General features: G+C 37.3%; 1 protein-coding gene across 3 annotated transcripts in view; it reads right to left on the reverse strand.

The window, feature by feature from the left end:
• astn2 (astrotactin 2) overlaps window positions 1-17,867 on the reverse strand; it is a 217,083-nt gene that overhangs the window by 85,819 nt on the left and 113,397 nt on the right. For 2 of the 3 annotated variants that reach the window (XM_088435029.1, XM_088435027.1), the window contains exons 10-11: window positions 14,420-14,557; window positions 4,270-4,420 (exon numbers count right to left, since the gene is read on the reverse strand). In XM_088435029.1, coding sequence (XP_088291155.1) covers window positions 4,270-4,420; window positions 14,420-14,557 — 289 coding nt within the window. The remainder of the gene's footprint in view (window positions 1-4,269; window positions 4,421-14,419; window positions 14,558-17,867) is intronic. The other variant, XM_088435030.1, reaches the window with a different exon arrangement.

The raw sequence follows: 17,867 nt of genomic DNA on the forward strand, positions 1-17,867 counted from the left end.
AACATGGATTACTGATTAATCAGTCAATTAAAATTAATGAGCTTCATTTATTTTTTTTTTTTGAATGACAGCAGTGTTTAAAGGGCCATAACTGGCAGATCTAAACGGCCTACCGAAGAATCGGTCAGCCCCTAGTACAACTCATTCACTACAAGCACTATATGAAATTGGTTCTGGTACTAGTTTGGTCTATGACATAAAAAAGGGGCAAACCTTGATATTTAAAAAAAAAAAAAAGAGGCTGTTTTTTGTTTGTGTGCATTTTGATTCAATACAAATATGAAACTACAAAGCATTTTTTTTCCTATGACATTAAATAAGGAGATGATTTCACTGTTTTATCACAAACGTTTGTCAAAGAACATTTGGCCAAAAGTGCAGATGCAAAGACAATGAAATACGTTATATGATGTATTTTATTTTAAGCGGAAAACTTTTGAATTTCAAAATAGCAGTGAAGGGAAAAAGAAAAGTGCATTGCAGCACAGCAGTCATAAACATACTGATGCTGTCAGATGCGCACAGGGGATTTTGGGTAATAGGTGATGACAAAACTTGTCATGAGGGAGGAATTGCGATTCATCCTCCCTGCTGAGTCTTTATGCAAACCGGATGCAGCCAAGCAAGTTTTGGGCCCCACGCTGTTCTCCTCGCAATTCTTTGTACAAACTATTTGGTCTTGTTGCACATTTTGAAAACTGGGGGAGTGCAGAAGCTGCAAAATGCAAAATGAGAAATTGCCTAAAAACAAGTCAAAATGATGGATTTGAAACCAGGGCTAAACAACTGTAGCTGAGCTGTCCCATAGGGTACACCGACTGATGAGGGATGCGCCATTAATATCACACCATCTGCTTCGGCATCTGAATGTTGTAGCATGAAGACACCTATGACAGCTGACTACAGCATAAACAAAAACAAGAGCCCAACTACACTCAGCTACATATACATATCAAGGCTCAAAATATTTTTATTTTGGAGAGCAGTTTTGTGAATCATTGGCTTGATTTGAGGAGCAATTTTCTAATTTTGTAGAGCAATTTTTTACAGATTTAGCCCAGAGAACTAAAGCAACTTTTTTTTAATTAAAAACTAAAATCAATTATTATTTCTATTATTACAGTTATTAATATTTATTGAATTGATATCCTTTTATTTTATATATAAGTCAAATGTTCAACAGGATTTGAATCCGCCATAGGTCTCATCCTCACATCAGCAGCTAGAAGGTCATTGGATGTGTCAAGGTAATTGGAACATAACCGGCGTTGTGAGGAAAACTTCAAAATAAAAGCATGATGAGGCATTTGGCTTTTAAATTTTGAAATTGGCATAATTCACGGGTTGGTTGCGTATTATGTTATGTCGCTCTGGCACTTGACATGACTACTTCTAGTCCTTCTCCTTGTTCTCTGACAGCCATGATACTGATTGTTGACTATTTTAAACCAGTTTAGCAGGTGTGTGGGTTTACGGCACGAAGTCCAAAATTTAAAAAGCAAACAGTGAAGCAAAACCGCTCATTTATACACACACACACACACACACACACACACACACACACACACACATACACTGCACTACAGATTTTAAACACAGAAAATAATACCAGCAACTGTTTTACAAAAATATAATGAGCAGCTCTCGTCCTTTGACAGAAACGACAACAGCTATTTAATAAACTCCACAGTCAACTTGGAAAGTTGATGCGAAAACTCTGACAAAAAAAAATAGGGCAAATCCTCCGGGAGCTTCATCTACTTTACTTGAGTTGTGTATTTGAAATGAAATATATCAAAGTAAATAATTATTTATTTTCCTTGTTTACTATTCAGTGTATTATTTAAGATTTGATGAGAAGAAGAGTTTCAAGCAAGAATCTAAATAACAGCAGCAACAATGTACTGTGGGGTCTGAGATCTGTGTGTAAACCCCCCCCCCGCTTGCTAAAACTTTGGACATTATATAAGGAGTACTGAAGATCACCAAGCAATCAACGGTTTTAAATGCTAACCTAAAACTATCAAGTCTTCTAGTTAAACGAATACAGCATAAGCTTGAACAAGAACAAAATACCTTGAAAACTTCTGCACCTTCTCCAACAAGAATTTAATTCCGGCAAATGGATTCCAAATGTCTTGAGAGCTGAAGACAGCCTTGAAGGACTCCCATAATGGATTTTAAGCCCTCCGTGTGCCATAATCACGGCTCTTCGAGCATCCACTCTGACAAGGGTGGTTGAAATAACACCCACCCAAACGAGTTTGGGAAAAAGAGAGGATGAGGAAAAAAAAATAACGCTGTGTGTCTGTCTGATTTTCTAAGTTAATCTTTGAAGACTGGCGCGCTTTGCCATTCGTTTTTTTTTTTTTTTTTTTTTTTTTGGTGAGGTTGTTTGGAAGTATTTCAACTTGACGGAGCCTTTCAAAAGTTAGTGTACTTGAAATTTTAACCTGATAGGATCAAGTGTTCAAGGCTTTTCTTCCCCTCATGAATGATGTTCAAAGAGAGCTTTAAATCTTTGGAAGCCATAAATTCATGTTTGCACCTTGTTTATGTCTACTATTTGCTCCCTGCTGGTCCTTGAGATTTGTATTCAGATGCAGATGGACAACATAGGATTAGATTTATCTATTTATCCATTGATCCAGTTCATTTTGTCCAAGGTTTGTGCCACATATCTCTATTTTTTTTTTTTTTAAGTCTGCTATGCTAATAATTATCCTACTACAGTACCAATCTGATAACCACAACTAGCAGTTAACGGATCGAGCAACGAGTTTTAGGGCCTCTACAATTGATCATTTCCATCAGTAAGGATTCTATTTATTTTGATTCATTGTTGACAACAGATAACCAAGTTACCTAAGATAAGGTCAGTTCATCATATAAATCAAAACTTAGTTAATATATATGGCAGAGAATAGCGTCAGAATTATTCACACACACTATTTTTACTTGTTTTGAAGATTCACTCACGTATTTACGGTTTTCACACGTGTTTGTCAGAGCCATAAATATATTCACTTGTTTTTCAGCATCACAAATACTTCTGCGATGTTCATGTTGGTTAATGCTGTGATTTCATTTATCATGACATTCAATTTGTAAATGCTCAGTTCCACTTGTGAGTTGTCCAATGCGCGTCTGTGAATCAGTGGCCATGTATGTACATTTTTGAGAAAAAAACATGTTTTTGGAAGACATGCACTCATGCAGGTTCTCAGATGTTTACTTGTGTCTTAAAGGGACTGTTCTTCCTCCGTCCACCAGGGGGCAGTGTTGCTCCCTCCATCGAACGAGAATCCCATTTCGCATTTAACCCATTATAGGGTTTTGTCCATTCCTTTCGTTTTGACATCAAAGGCATTTCATATCAAAGGGAAAGCATTAAAAAAAAATACATTAGGGAGCTGAAATTTCACACAGATGGCGACAACATGTCCACTTAGTTATTGCACTTCCAGGAGTGTGCCACCCCCTGGTTAAAATACTGTGAGTAGAATGTGGAAAAAAAATGACAGGAAAAAAAAATGTACAAGGGATTAAAACTGGAAAATAAAAGACGAAAAATGGGCATTTTTACGTTTTATACAATTTAAGAAATAAAATACCCAAATTTGTTTCCCTGGAGCTTACACTGCTTTGACAAGAAGACATTCTTCTTCTATTGTTAATGTTTCCTTTTCTGGACCACCAACGCAGCAGCGGTCAATAGAAGATTGTATTCCGCGGTAAAACAAAACATGAAAATAAGCTTGAGGGAAACAAATGAGGGTCATATTTTCTTTCCCGACTTGCATTAAATAACCACATAAGAGAAGGCCAGATAAAGGCTTGTTCCCTGCTTTTCAATTTCCATTTTTAAACGAGAAATATATTTGTGGATCTGAAAAACACATGAAAATTGCAGCTCTGTGCGTGAATAATTTGGACACAAATCTCTCCCAGTAAATATAGCTCTGTTTCTACCAAGCTGAATAATTTGTTTTAGTTCTGAAAACATATTTGGAGTTTCATTGGGAAGGGTCCCTAAACACCTCATTACCAATTGCTATTCTACACCCATTGATTGGGGGGGGCGGTTGCTGATGTCTTGTATTGCTTCTTTATGGACTAGAACATACTGTAGTAGATTAAATAAATCTTTTGAATTTCGTGTAGCAACGTTCATTGTCACTCACGGCTGGAGTGAATCAGCAATGTTTTTATTAGCCTTCAAATCCTGAAAATGTAATAATAAAAAAACCACAAATAATTTCTGCTCACCATGCAGCCAGATGAGTCCAACTGCCGGTCTGACACACACTTGAAATTCTTTTTGCAGCCACCGTTGTCTTTGGAGCAGTCGCGGACGGGCCCAAAAGATGCTAGCAAGTCCTCAACGGTCTCGAAATATGTGGACATCATGGCTTCGTCCCTGGATTTAAATATAAAAAAAATAATAAATTAAGAAATGCCTTATGATTTTTTTTTTAAAGTATAAATGACAAAGGGAAGGGAACGCTTAAGTAGCTGAACATAATCCCCAACCGTCTGGAAAGTTGTTTTTTTTTTCCCCGAACCTTGCAGTTTCTGGTGCAATTAAGATGTGAGTCATACAGCTTTGTTTCATGAAAAAAAAAGAACTTTTAATTTTTGGGAGAAAAAAAATAAATAAAAAAACATGACAACCACAAGAAAAGATATGCACAGACTTGTCTTTTAAAATGACAGCAGAGCTTTTCCCTTAAGCCATTTCTTTAGTTAGTCAATAAGAGGCACTGCTGTCGTTGACACACTTTAGGATAGATCATTACAGCAAGAACCTTTTTCAAACTTGAAGAAAGTTTTTTGGATAAGTATAGAATGTGTTATGCTACCTTTCAGATGATTTTCATTTAAAGTTAACCTAATTGTACACAATGGCTCAAGATGGCAAAACGCATGCTAACATTAGCTTGTTGCTAGGCCTGGAGAATTTTACACAAGTCTTCATTTTGCAGAGTGGCAGATTTTCTTGTTTCTCTTAGTCTTTTTTTTTTCAGAAAAACGGTTCTTTCTGAAAATACATGTTTTCAAAAACATGTTTGGTTTCCTTCAATGTTTGTTAGCTTGTCTCATCCTGATGAATGATTCACTGCCACTTAAATGTGGCCATATTATGAAGCCACCCTAATCACTGGCACGCTAAGTTAGCCGGGTGAAAAAACAGAGACAAAGCAAGAACCAATCATATCTAAGAGGTTTTGTAAATTCTACCCAAGAAAACGTCATTTTGACGGTGACTGTCTGCTTTCGCTTGCGTATTCACCACAACCCTCCATGGCGGCTGTCAGAGTGAATGACGGGGTAAGCGACCCCTGCATGTTTTATTTGAAAAGAAACAACAAATAATAGCGCAACAGAGACCGCCCAGTGTCCTCAGAGTGACTTGACTTCATAAACAGCTACGACATCGTAAATGATGACGAGACGGACGCACTGCTGAGTAGGGATGATTTCATGGTCTTCTGTCATATAATTTTATTGCCGTTAATTTGTCCAAAACAGTTAAGTTGTAAACATATCCACTGCATAATAAGAGTTTTCAAACAACACTTTAAACAAACTCTTGTGAGCAATTATTTGACAGTAGTGGCAAGTAACATACTTCAACAACAATACAAATTTATTGGGCTGAAGTAGATTTTTTCCAAGGTAATCAGTACATCGCTTGAGTATTTATTTTCGTCCACTTTTTTGCATTTTCTTGGAACGAGAAATCTGGACTTCCAACACATGTCAAATTATGCTTGTTATTTTTTCTCAATTCAGAATTGGGTATGGGGCGAGATTTCTCATTCCTGCCCAGCGTGATATACTTTTCTTTTGGCTGCTGTTTACCAATGGAGTACACAGAAGAATTTAAAAGCTTATTACTGCTCTGACAAGAAAACGCCAGCAATTGTGGTGAAACTTACCATACCGAATAATTTATGGGCACAAACGACGTAAATGGATCAAGCTTTTTACTCTTGAAAATGCACACCTGTGAACGGAAAGTCATTCCAGGTCAAGTTCTTTTACATGACAAAGCTAACTGAGATATATGATTATCAATTAAAAACGGTCGACTGTTCAAAATGTGCCGACTTTGAAATTAAATGATAAATAACATAATTTGTTTTGGGTAACATATATTTTGTTTGTTAAATCAAAATCCACTTTAAATCAATTTTAAATGAATTTAAAAAAAGTCTACTGTTCAAAATGTGCCGACTTTGAATTTAAATGATAAAAAACAGTTTGTTTTGGGTAACATTTATTTTGTTTGTTAAATCATTCAATCAATATTTATTAATATTGATGATGAGGTAAGAATAATTGGAAAAAAACTTAATTTGAGCTTGACTACAATTTCTCGACCGATACTGCAAATCGTTACACACACACACACACATTTATATATATATATATATATATATATATATATATATATATATATATATATATATAAATATACACACACACACATACACACACTGGATGGGAATGCTTCACCAGTTTGTGTGTAATCCTGTTATTCAGCAATTTGAAGGTTTCCGTGACCTCTCCAATAAATGTTTTTTTTTTTTTTGTTGGATCATGTACTTGCTTGATTCAGGTCCCTAATCCCTACACAAAGTCCCAAATATACATACCAGCTCCTGCTTACAATGTCGTTTGATTGCCTGAGGAAGTCAGTGCGCCAGACCCATATCATCATCCATGGCACCCCGAGGCCACATAAAGAGTATCTCAGTACCAGGTTGAGAACTGACCTTTCAGCCTGGTGGAACATATCTCAAAGCTACAGAACGTATATTTTGTATGGTACATCCCCACGGGATACTGTTGTGTGATGCCGTGAGGACTGATGGCCTTGGAGTTGGCCTTTACTAGCTGAATAAAATGAAAAGGCTTGGAAAAGGAAAATAAATAAATAAATAATACCAACTTTGGCAAATAGACATGTCTACTGCAACACCTGCTGTATCTGGAAAAAAAATAAAAAGCAAAAGAAATTAAATAAGATCGAACCACCTTAAAATCCGTCTTGGTATAGTGGTAATTTATGCCAATTGAACACACCTCCAAGATTATCAGGTAGGTTTTTTTCGTTTCTGGTTTGCTTCCCTAGCTCGGCATGAAGTTCATTATCTCTTTGGCACGATTATTATCTGGTAACAAGTTAGTGAGGTACTGTTTCAAACGCTTCACGGTGTGTTATGTGAAAGCCAGACTCCTTTTTTTAATTCTTCTTCGCAGCAAGTTCCCAGTAACACAACAGCGTTACTATCAGCTGCTAACAGGATGAAGCTAAGTGTCATTGATATGCTCCGACTAAGATGGAAAATCAATACGGTGATGTAACTAGCAAACAGATTGGACAGTTGACATCTTGCATGTTAGCAGAATTTCTTGACAAAAGCTCCAGTTTGTATTTTTGTTGCCTTATGTTTTTATCACTTGATTTTTTTGTTGCTATGACAAATAAGCGCACATCATGTGGTTTGTTGTATTTTCTGACTCTAATGCACACATAAAATTATTAAATTTTCTCAAAAATCTACAGTGTGCCTTATAATCAGGTGTGGCTAAAGTATGAATCTGACTGCATCAAAGCAGTATAGAAATTAAATAGTAGGTCCAGAGAGATTTGAAAATCTAATCAGATATGGATCTCCATTATGGATAATGACTTTGGGTTTGTGCGTTCTTCAAAGGAGACATTATGCATTTTAATTAAAATAGTTCCCAGGTGACTTAATGAAATGTCTGACACGTTTCAGTTTGAATGCCCCAAGGATCATGAATTACAACACACTTGTCTTTGAACAGCCATCTCGAAATGGTTTTGCTGTCTACACTGTTTTAATTTCACACAAATTTTACAGACAATGGCCTGGCATGTACTCCAGAGAATCGAAGATTTGAAAATAAACCCTTAAGCGGTCAGTTTTCCTTAAGATGCCCCCGTTAAGATATTGTTTTTGTTTGTTTTTCAATAGACTGTAAAAAAATAAATAAATAAAAAAAATAAAAAAAACTAATCGAATCGTAAAAACAACATGTTGCAGATTCTTGAGTGGTTGATTTTTAGAGTCCTTGCTGTAATGGTTGTTAATAAGGACCAAGAGGGCTGAAAAATCACCATGTTGCACTAATTGGAAGTCTTACTGTAGGTTGCTTTCTCAGTGCAGGCTATTTCTACCTTACGAGTCGACAACACATTTTGCAATGCTAAGGATAGAGAGTTTTGAAGCTAAATCCAATACAGTTTTTTTTTAACAAGTGTGCAAAGCCTTAATTCAATCTCCAAGCGCCCCGCAGTCTCTTTCACCAAGAACATCTCATTACTTTGTGACAAGTACTATGTCCACTTTCTCTCTTTCGCAACAAAACAAATATACGTGCAGCAGGAAGATGGTGCAAAGTTGCCTCTTGAAACACTTCTGTGTTGTTAATTGTGTACCAAACATGCATTTTTTGATTTACTTGCGTTTATTCATAGACAATGACCTAAAAATCTCTTGCTGGGTCAAGCCTATCTATGCTTAGCACAGCTAAAAAAAAAAAAAAAAAAAAAAAAAGAAAGCTTATGTAACCGACACAGCAGCCAAGTTGCATTCTCTGCTTTTGTGCCACTTCACCTTGTCCTTTTTGTTGGACTTCTCAATAGTTGCAAATTCAAAAAGGCAATATGTGACATCCATTCTTTATGCCAGGACCTCCCAGTGCTGACAAATGACTCCTTAATATAGAGGAAAAATGCCGGGTAGCGAAAGTGTGGCAGGCCAAAAAATAATGACTTTGGCTCAGCTGCGAGGTGCATGCTAACTGCATTTCTGCATGGTGACTCGAAGATAAAAACAATCAATCAGGATGCCTGTTAGAAGACAGTCCAAACGAAACATCTGAGCTGGGATTTTATTTGGTTATCTTAGCACGTCACGTAATACCTCAATCGGTCCGAAAACTATGTTGACTTAATGAATAAAGGCCTTAAAGACATTTATTTAACCTTAGACAGAGAACACACACAGTATAGGGAAACATCATCTATGGTGGGCCCAATTTGCATGATGGGAACCTTAGGGACATCAGTAAAATCACACTACATACATAAACGCTCCGATATGCACTTTGTATCATTCGAATAATATCATTCATTCAAATAACTGTCGGGATTCGGGATAGAAGCAACTGAAATGAGTCTCTCGGCGATAGGGCGAGAAGCTCTGTCATGTGGGAGAGGCTCAGAGTTGTTGAGGGGAGCCAGCTGAGGTGGCTAGGGTATCTTGTTACATTGCGGCCTAGACACCTCTCTGGTGAGGTGTGCCAGTGATTTACCACCAGGAGGAGGCCTGAGAGACAAATGTGTCTCAGCTGGTCAGGGAACGCTTAAGGATCCACCCGGAAGAGTTGGAAGAAGTGGCTGGGGAGATGGAAGTCAGGGAGTCCAAGCTTGACCACAGATATGTGGTAGATCATGGATGGAAGTAACTCACTCACTTTACTGATTGCTTGTTTGAAAACTTGAAAACTGATTACTTGATTTTAAAAGTCACAAAGGTAGATTACAAATTCCTTAGTAACCACACTGAAACTTCATTCCATTATACAGGAATATTAATTTGAGCATCCCTGCACTTTCTACTCATGAAAATTAACATTGTGTGCTTGCATGGCATTAGAAAATCAGGTTTGTTTGTTTGTTTGTGTGGGAGACACAACAATGTGGTGTTAGTTAACCTTTGAAATGATTAAAATAATCACGGCAGTATTTTAAACATGTATAATGATATCACAGTCAAATATATGCATTTAAATAATTAATTCTTACCTTTGGCACACTCACAAATCAATTTCTTATGAATTTTTTTTTTTTGTTTTGTTTCGTTTTGTTTTTGGTAGTGACCTTTCTAACTAGAAAGTGAAATACCTTGTTGACTGAAAGCACACCTATCAATGTGTGGCTGCCACGCCCCCTTCATGGAATTTTACTCAGAAATTCAATCTCAGGTACTTATTATTTTGTCAAATATTTCCAAGTGTTATTGTAAAGCAGTGCGTGAAAACGTGTGGTACAAAAAGAGTTAATTATACAAAAAATCCTAACTCTTTACAGTTACATTGGCTAAATCAGTGGACTATCCCTTTGAATCCCACAATTAAGCTTTTAGTACCTAATTGTAAATGTGTCTTAAGTGGTCCCCACTCTCGTGTCCCACGGTATTTCGTGATTGCTGTAAATAATAAAGGTATTCAATTTATTTGGAATAAAGGTTTTTCAAAACATAAGATATTTCAGACTGAGATAATACATTAAATGGAAATACAGTGGGCCCCCGGGTTACGAACTTAATCCGTTCAGCGGCTACGCTCGTATCTCGAATTGCTCGTATAGCGGGCAATCCAGACCCATGTTAATTCGTGAATGCGTGCAACGCGCGCAGAAGCCTTAGGTAAAATCATCACGCTGTATACATATATTAATATTAAGTGACACAATCTACTGTACAGTTGCATTAAATAACAAATACAAAGGAAAAATGACTTTTACCTTTGGAAAAACGTGACTTGTGCTGAGATAAGCAGAGATGAGCAGAGATGAATGCTCGAAGTCAATACGGTAAGTCAGATATGCTATTGGTCTTACAGTGTCAAAGTAACTTTTTCAGTCAGGGTTTTCTCTACTTCCTTCCATCCCAACCAGCTGTGCCATCAAGCTAGATAAAGGCGTTCGGCCAATAGCATATCGGCACTTCTGTGATTGACGTGTGACGCCGGCCAATAGCATCTCCGTGAGTGAGACCAGGTGACCTTAATCGACCAATAGCATATTGGCGTCTCCTTGACTGACTGATAATTATTCGCACTTTTTTTTTAAACGGTTGGAATGTATTGACATCTTATTGATAAACACATTTAAACCTGTGACGATTTTTTGTCCTGCAATCGGCACACTTAATTTCATGTCAGCTGTTTTTCCCGACGTGAATTGAGCTGGGTGGAGGCGGAGGGGAGGTTGTGTGTGTTGTATTTCCTAGGCACCACACTTGAGGCTTGTTCGAGCGTCAGTTCACCGTTGGTTACAACTCACAGAATTGCGAGATTGGCGCTGTCCCAAAGCATGTCGGGAGGTCGCCGACTAACATGACATGCAGTTTTGTCAAGCAACCATTATGTGGCACTGCAATAACAGCAGTAACAGGGTGCAGAGATTAACCTCTTGAGTTAATACGGCAACGCATATAGGCTATTGGTCTTACAGTGTTACAGTAACTCTTTCAGTCATGGTGCAAATCACGGAGATACTAAAACATCATCCTCTTATTTCTTCCTTTACCGCTGCTAGTAATTTTAGAAGCTATGTCTAACAGATAAAGTTTGCAAAGTCTTCAAAACATTCCGTTTTTCACTCATTTTGTCTACTTCCTTCCATCCTGTCCCATCAAGCTAGATAAAGGCGTTCGGCCAATAGCATATCGGCATTTCTGTGATTGACGTGTGACGCCGGCCAATAGCATCTCCGTGAGTGAGACCGGGTGACCTTAATCGACCAATAGCATATTGGCGTCTCCTTGACTGACTGATAATTATTCGCACTTTTTTTTAAACGGTTGGAATGTATTGACAATTAATTAAAAAAAAACACACATTTAAACCAATGACAATTCTTTGTCCTGCAATCGGCACATTTAATTTCATGTCAGCTGTTTTTCCCTTTAGCTGTACAAACACTACACTTAAATGGTAATATATTTAGACACCGTGAGTGAGACAGTCAGTGTGAGATTGTAAGACCAATAGCGTTCACATTACCGCCATAAGTACCTGTTGATGATTGTAGATGACGCAACTGCTGAATATGTTGACGCAGTTAGGCGAGGACATTTCTACATACACAATGGCTGGTTTGTCGGAATGCTCGCAAGACGAGAGGTTTGCTCGTAAGCGGAGGACAAAAATCTCCCTGATCCACGCTCGTAAGGCAAATTGTTCGCAAATCAGGATGCTCGTAAGCCGGGGGCTGACTGTAATTATTTTGTGCGTGCAGTTGATTCATTGAAAGTGTTTGGGGATCCCAGTTTTAACCCACTCATGAAGCATTTCACCATTGAGCTAATTTTAAAATCTTTGCTTTTTAAAATGTTGAATTAATCAAATTAACTTGAATTATGAACATGCCCTTGATAGTATCCCGTCAATTCCGCAGATTCAGGCCCAAAATGTACTTTACGCACTTACCAAATAGACTAAGACTTATTGCGGGTGGGCTTTCAAAATGGTGGCTAAACTGAGATCATTTCCATTGGAACTCTGTTGACCTCAAAGCATATTCACTGCATCTAAACAGTGACTAATGTACTACTGCCATAAATCTCCGTGCGTGCCTCTTGCTTGTGCAGATGATGAACGAGCGAAGGGCACTGCCCAAAGTTAGAGCGGTGCACCGGCATGATTACAGAGTGTGTTATTGGTGTGCCCCCTGCACTTGATTAATGCTCCAAGCAAATATGCTGACTGGTGTTGAATATTGCACATTTTCTTAAGAACTACGGGAAAAAAAAAAAAAAAACACCACCACCAAAATCTCATTGGCATTGAGGGTAAAAGCGGCAGATGAAAAACAGCAGTGAGATTGCGGTGATAAAATAAAGGAATGCACATTTTTGAGATTCGGCGGGGAAGATTTATGTATTTGTTTCTGGTGTCACTCACACTGACTAATGGCACATTTTGATGTCTCGCTTGATCGCACTGAGTGAAGTCATTCATCACACGATGCCACGCGGCTTTGGCCACTCTGGGGTATCTCTTTCAACTGACAAAAAAATAAATATACATGCTAGAGATGTCAAAAACACCTGAATCACAGGGGTGTTTGGTTCAGGAGGATGAAAGAGATGAGACACAGTGATTGATTGTTATGTTCTGTCATTATATAAGGTAAACAGGGAAAAAAAAGCAACTTTGGTGAGAGTCTGGATTGAAATTACCTTGCAAAGTTTTCAAACAACATTTGTCACATTTGACACGCCATTTGCAACGTTCACTTGCTTCTTTAGAGTTAATCTTCGACTGATGCACAAAACAATTTTGCAAACTTTAGAAGACAACACAAATGGGGGCATGGGGGAAATGAAAAGAAAATGTTTGATTCCCTTTAAAAGGGGAAGTCGAACAAAATCCATGTATTTATCATATGTTCTCTGCAAGCCTACTAGTTGTAACATGACATGATCAATAAAGCGTTTGCAGAATATGAATTAAGAAGCTCATTTTGCATTCTTATCCATCTCAGAGGGTGGCCAGTTTACCACTTAATGTCGACTAAAAATGACATCATCGTTGCTCAGGGCTTAAGTAGTGAGCAGTTACTTTTTTTTTGTGATATTTGCAAGCTGAGTCATGATTGGTCATTACCTGAGCAACTGTGATGTCATTAGTCGACAGCAAGGCAGAATGATTGCCCAATGAGAGAGAGAGAAAAGCTGGATTTTGCTACTTTATATTTCACAAAGACAATATTAATCATAATATCGTGTTTAGACATGAGGTTGAATAGAATCTGGTACTGTAAAATCAAATTAAAAAAAAAAAAAATCTGTGTAAAATTAAAGATCGGTTTTGTTAAGGGAAAAACAACAGGTATCCTGTCTAAATATGTTTACAAATAAGAAAATTCCCAATTTACGATGAATTCCATCATAATAAACTCATATAATATGCCCAGGCAAAACCTGTCTCAAGAAGTTGCTGCAAGAGCACAACTGGCCAATTTCAACATCAACATATTTATCATGTCAAAAGTAACATCAGTGTCTGTGTCAAATCCACACAAGCTCCAAAAATCGAAACACTCCCACAGGCCATAAATACCTTGAATGATGAGATGCAACTGCATTATTCATGAAAGTCTGACTGACTGATCTCATTTACAGATACTAATCACAAGGTGGTGCTACCTTAAATAAGTTTTTAATAAGCCATGAAAAAGCTGTTTGAACATATTTGTGTGTTGTCTGGAGGTTTCTTAATTTCTCATAATTTTAGTCACCTTAATAAGTCTATGCTGTAAGGCTGGTTAAAAAAAAAAAAAGCCATGGCATAACTTCAATAAACACCAAGCATTGATAAAAGTCTTTACCTTAATGTTCTTATTTGAACTCATCTCCAACTACATTTAAACAAGAGAATACGGTACATCAAACCCAACTTGATCTTCAACTACAATGTGCCTTGGCCGAATAAATACGACGATTTGACCTTACGGTCCCAAATCCGGAACCGATTATTGCCGTATGACGGGGGTCCACCCTATTCCCATGAAAAACATTTTCAGTCATTACTGTTGAAGATGAATGTTCTATGACGGCAAGATGACAAAAACAAGCCCATTCCGACTCACCTGACCTCTCCCGGGTCTTCGGTCACCAGCACGTCCGTCTTACAGCTGGCGATGGGGTTGATGGACAGCTCCACCGGAGGCACCACGAAGCTCTTGCTGACAGGCAGCCACAAGCCTTGGCCCAGACTATAGAGTGATCTGCGTTAGCAAAATCACGAGACGTACATTTCAAGCAAAAAAAGAAACAAATAAAAAGAAAAAAAACCCTTGACCGTGCAATAACACCAAGTTTAACAACAAGCATCCCAAAAAAATGCAGGCCATTTACAATACAGTGACAGATTGCATGCAGCAAAGTCATAAAGTCAGAACTCAGTTTTGCTGGTTGTGATAAATCCAAATGCCCTTAAACTGGTAAAATGTAGGATTAAATCAGACTGGTGTTGGGTATTTGAGACCATGTTTGACAAGAAGGAGCACTGAATGTAGACACAAGCTGCTATGTTCGCTCTAGCAATAGCCTCCTAATGAACCACTTAATTTATGGTTATATTTTATGAAAGTGTTAAAATTTTGCTTTAAATGACACCTATCCAGAGATTCCCGCAATTATAACAAAGATACAACCTTACACCACCATCATAAACTAGATTTGTGACAACAAGCCACATTCTATCACTTACACGGACTACCACAATAATAAGGTCATAACTAGAAATTTGCAATTTCTGGATGAACTGCATGTAAAGGCTGACAGACTGAGAAAAAAGTAGAATGATTTTTAATGCAGGATATTAAAAAAAAAAAAGAATTTTGGAGGATTTGGTAAAATGATATTCCATGTGCCATCTTTAACCCTTGTGCATTCATCTAGAAACAATCAACCTCGAGTTTATTGGACCAATGTGGTACCAAAAAAAAAAAAACTTACATTTTTAATGAATCCTTTTATTTCTTTAAAGCCATCAAAATGTTCATGTGTAGTTTTAGCTCATTGGGAAAGCATGGACAATTTTTCTCACCTAATTTGCGATGGTGAATTTGGAATGGAAATAAAGTGAATCTGTTTACCTGAATATGTCATTGAAAATAAAAAAAAAAATATTATAATTTTTTTGTGGGAACTGAAAAAAAAAATTCAATGTTCAGTAAATCAAAATTGTTGTTTTTCATTTTGGGGAACAATGCATATATGGCTTGTTGAAAAGGCCATTGGGATTGTTTTAGGACTTTTTACGGAAACGATAATTTTGTCAAAGTTTTGAGCAAGTTGCAAATTCTCAAGATGAATTGAATGAGCTAAATTATTTAAAATTCAAATGGGAAACGTATAAACGTCCTAAGTGGAAAGTGCCATCGGGAATGAATAATCATAGAAGCTGAGGAAAATTCCTCCTCATGAATGAATGAATGGGAACATGAGGAAAATTAGGATGTGTGAATGAGATTAATTATAATGCAAGTCAAAAAAGTGCATGGGCAGATAAAAAAAAAAAAAAGGAATAGCATTATGTTTTCACACAAATACCGTAATGTCCATAGGATATCTATGACATGAATATATAACAATCAAAAGAAAAAATATAAATACTGCTTGAAGTGAGCGTGCCTTCTTGTCTTGTGTATTTCCTCAATATGGGGGACCGTCATAAATTGTTAACTTGATGCATTTTTCATAAAATTCTATTAGTGTGGTGAAAGAAGACCAAATCAAGGAATTTTTACATATTTAAATGAGAAGGATGTTGTTTGCTTTTTCTGGGGGGGAAAAAAAAAACAAAAAAAAACATGAGGTGATCCAAAAATTATAATCCGCAGGAGTCCAACATGCAGGAGGAAGGAAACAAGATGAGCCCTCTCCATAGCACTGGGCATGACTAGACTGTTCATCATGTGCTGTTTGATGTCTATTAGCAGGTGGGAGACAAACACTTGAAAAAAGAAAAAAAAAAAAAAACATCAGCTCAGATGTTTCATCCAAAAACCTTGGAAGATATATTTAATTAAAATCTTCTCAGGTCACTGCCACATTATCACACAGCGTTATCATAATGTGCAGCTTCAAAGATGCCCCACTTGCCAAAAACGTCTTCTTAGATGCCAAATCTATGCAACTCAGTAGCATCGGGAAAACTACCGACCCCAAACATACTTCAATAATTCCTGGTTAATTTTCCACGGTGCTATTTTTCCATCCTTATACCCCAATGGGGGAAAGCACTGCTGGTTTCCTCCAAGGCTTCCTATCTATAAAGCTAAATCCCTGCTGAGATTAAACTATTCTTTTCAATCGCGTAGGGATTGAAGAGCAGGGAGGGTTTCCACGCCCTCATCTTAACATGCACTATACAAACAAACACATCGATCGATGGTTTCATCAAAGGGGAGTTGTAGCAAGCGCACCTAGTTCATACTAAATTTTCAATGCTGTTATGATATCAATTGCTTTGGGTATTTTTTCACAAATTGGTCATGTATCTGTCACCTTGATCATTTTTATGTATGTCACCTTTGATAAATAAATAGGGTCCTGCGTTTACTGTTGTGACTGGTGGTGACAGATTTTTGTCTTGATGCGTAAACTGGTACACATTTGCTAGGGTTCTTTAGTGTGCTTTGTTATGTTATGTAGGATTGCTGTCAGAGTAGTTAAGCTCCAAGTTCTCAGTGACATATTGTCAGAACATCTGTCATGTTCTGTTCATATTTGTTTTTGTTGTGGGTTAGTGTCAGGATTTTCTGTTCTTTTCTGTTGTGGGTTTTGGTGGGATTTTATTTTATGCCCCCCCTCCAATCAGTGTGATTGTGTCCACCTGTCTGCATTTACCTGCTTTCCTTGTGTTGGCCAATCAGCTGACTCTTACAATTGCTTCTTGTCCAGGTGTTTCATGTTGTCTTGTTAGATGTGAGTGTATTTAGTTTCCAGTTTCCTTTCAGTTCTTGTAGGGTCAAGCTGTCACTTTCAAAATATTGTTAGTACCTGTGCGTTTTTAGTTTTTGTCCCTGAAGTCTTTTCTAATCATTTGTAGCCACTTTATTTCCGAGTGTTGGTTTGTTACTTTTTATTCAGTTGACGACTTTTTTTTTTTAATTATCATCATAATTGTATACATACATTTTTCAGAGTGCAACCAGCTTCCCTGTATCTCCACATATTCGCATCCCCATACCTCTCTCCACCATGTCACAACAACGTAACGACATCAATCTCTCAAGCCGTTATGTCAAGCTGTTTTCCTACTTTCTTTTGTCTGGTTTTTTTTTAGTCTAGTTTCTCGAGTCTAGTTTCCCGAGTCTAGTTTTTGATGCTTACTGTGGTTACAATACGTATCCGCTTCTGCGACGTGTCCTCCTCCAGTGACAAATTCAGTTTTGTGTTTGGAATGTTCAAAAATTTTACTTTATTACAGTGTATTACAGTGACAAATGAAATTAGGGTTTATGTTTAGCATATGAATAGGGTATAAAATGTGGAAAAACAGTAAGATTGACAAATAAGTCTCCAAAA

Source organism: Hippichthys cyanospilos, chromosome 15 (assembly GCF_059441005.1).
Source record: "Hippichthys cyanospilos isolate Australia breed blue-spotted pipefish chromosome 15, RoL_Hcya_1.0, whole genome shotgun sequence".
In the NCBI taxonomy this organism is placed as follows: domain Eukaryota; kingdom Metazoa; phylum Chordata; class Actinopteri; order Syngnathiformes; family Syngnathidae; genus Hippichthys; species Hippichthys cyanospilos.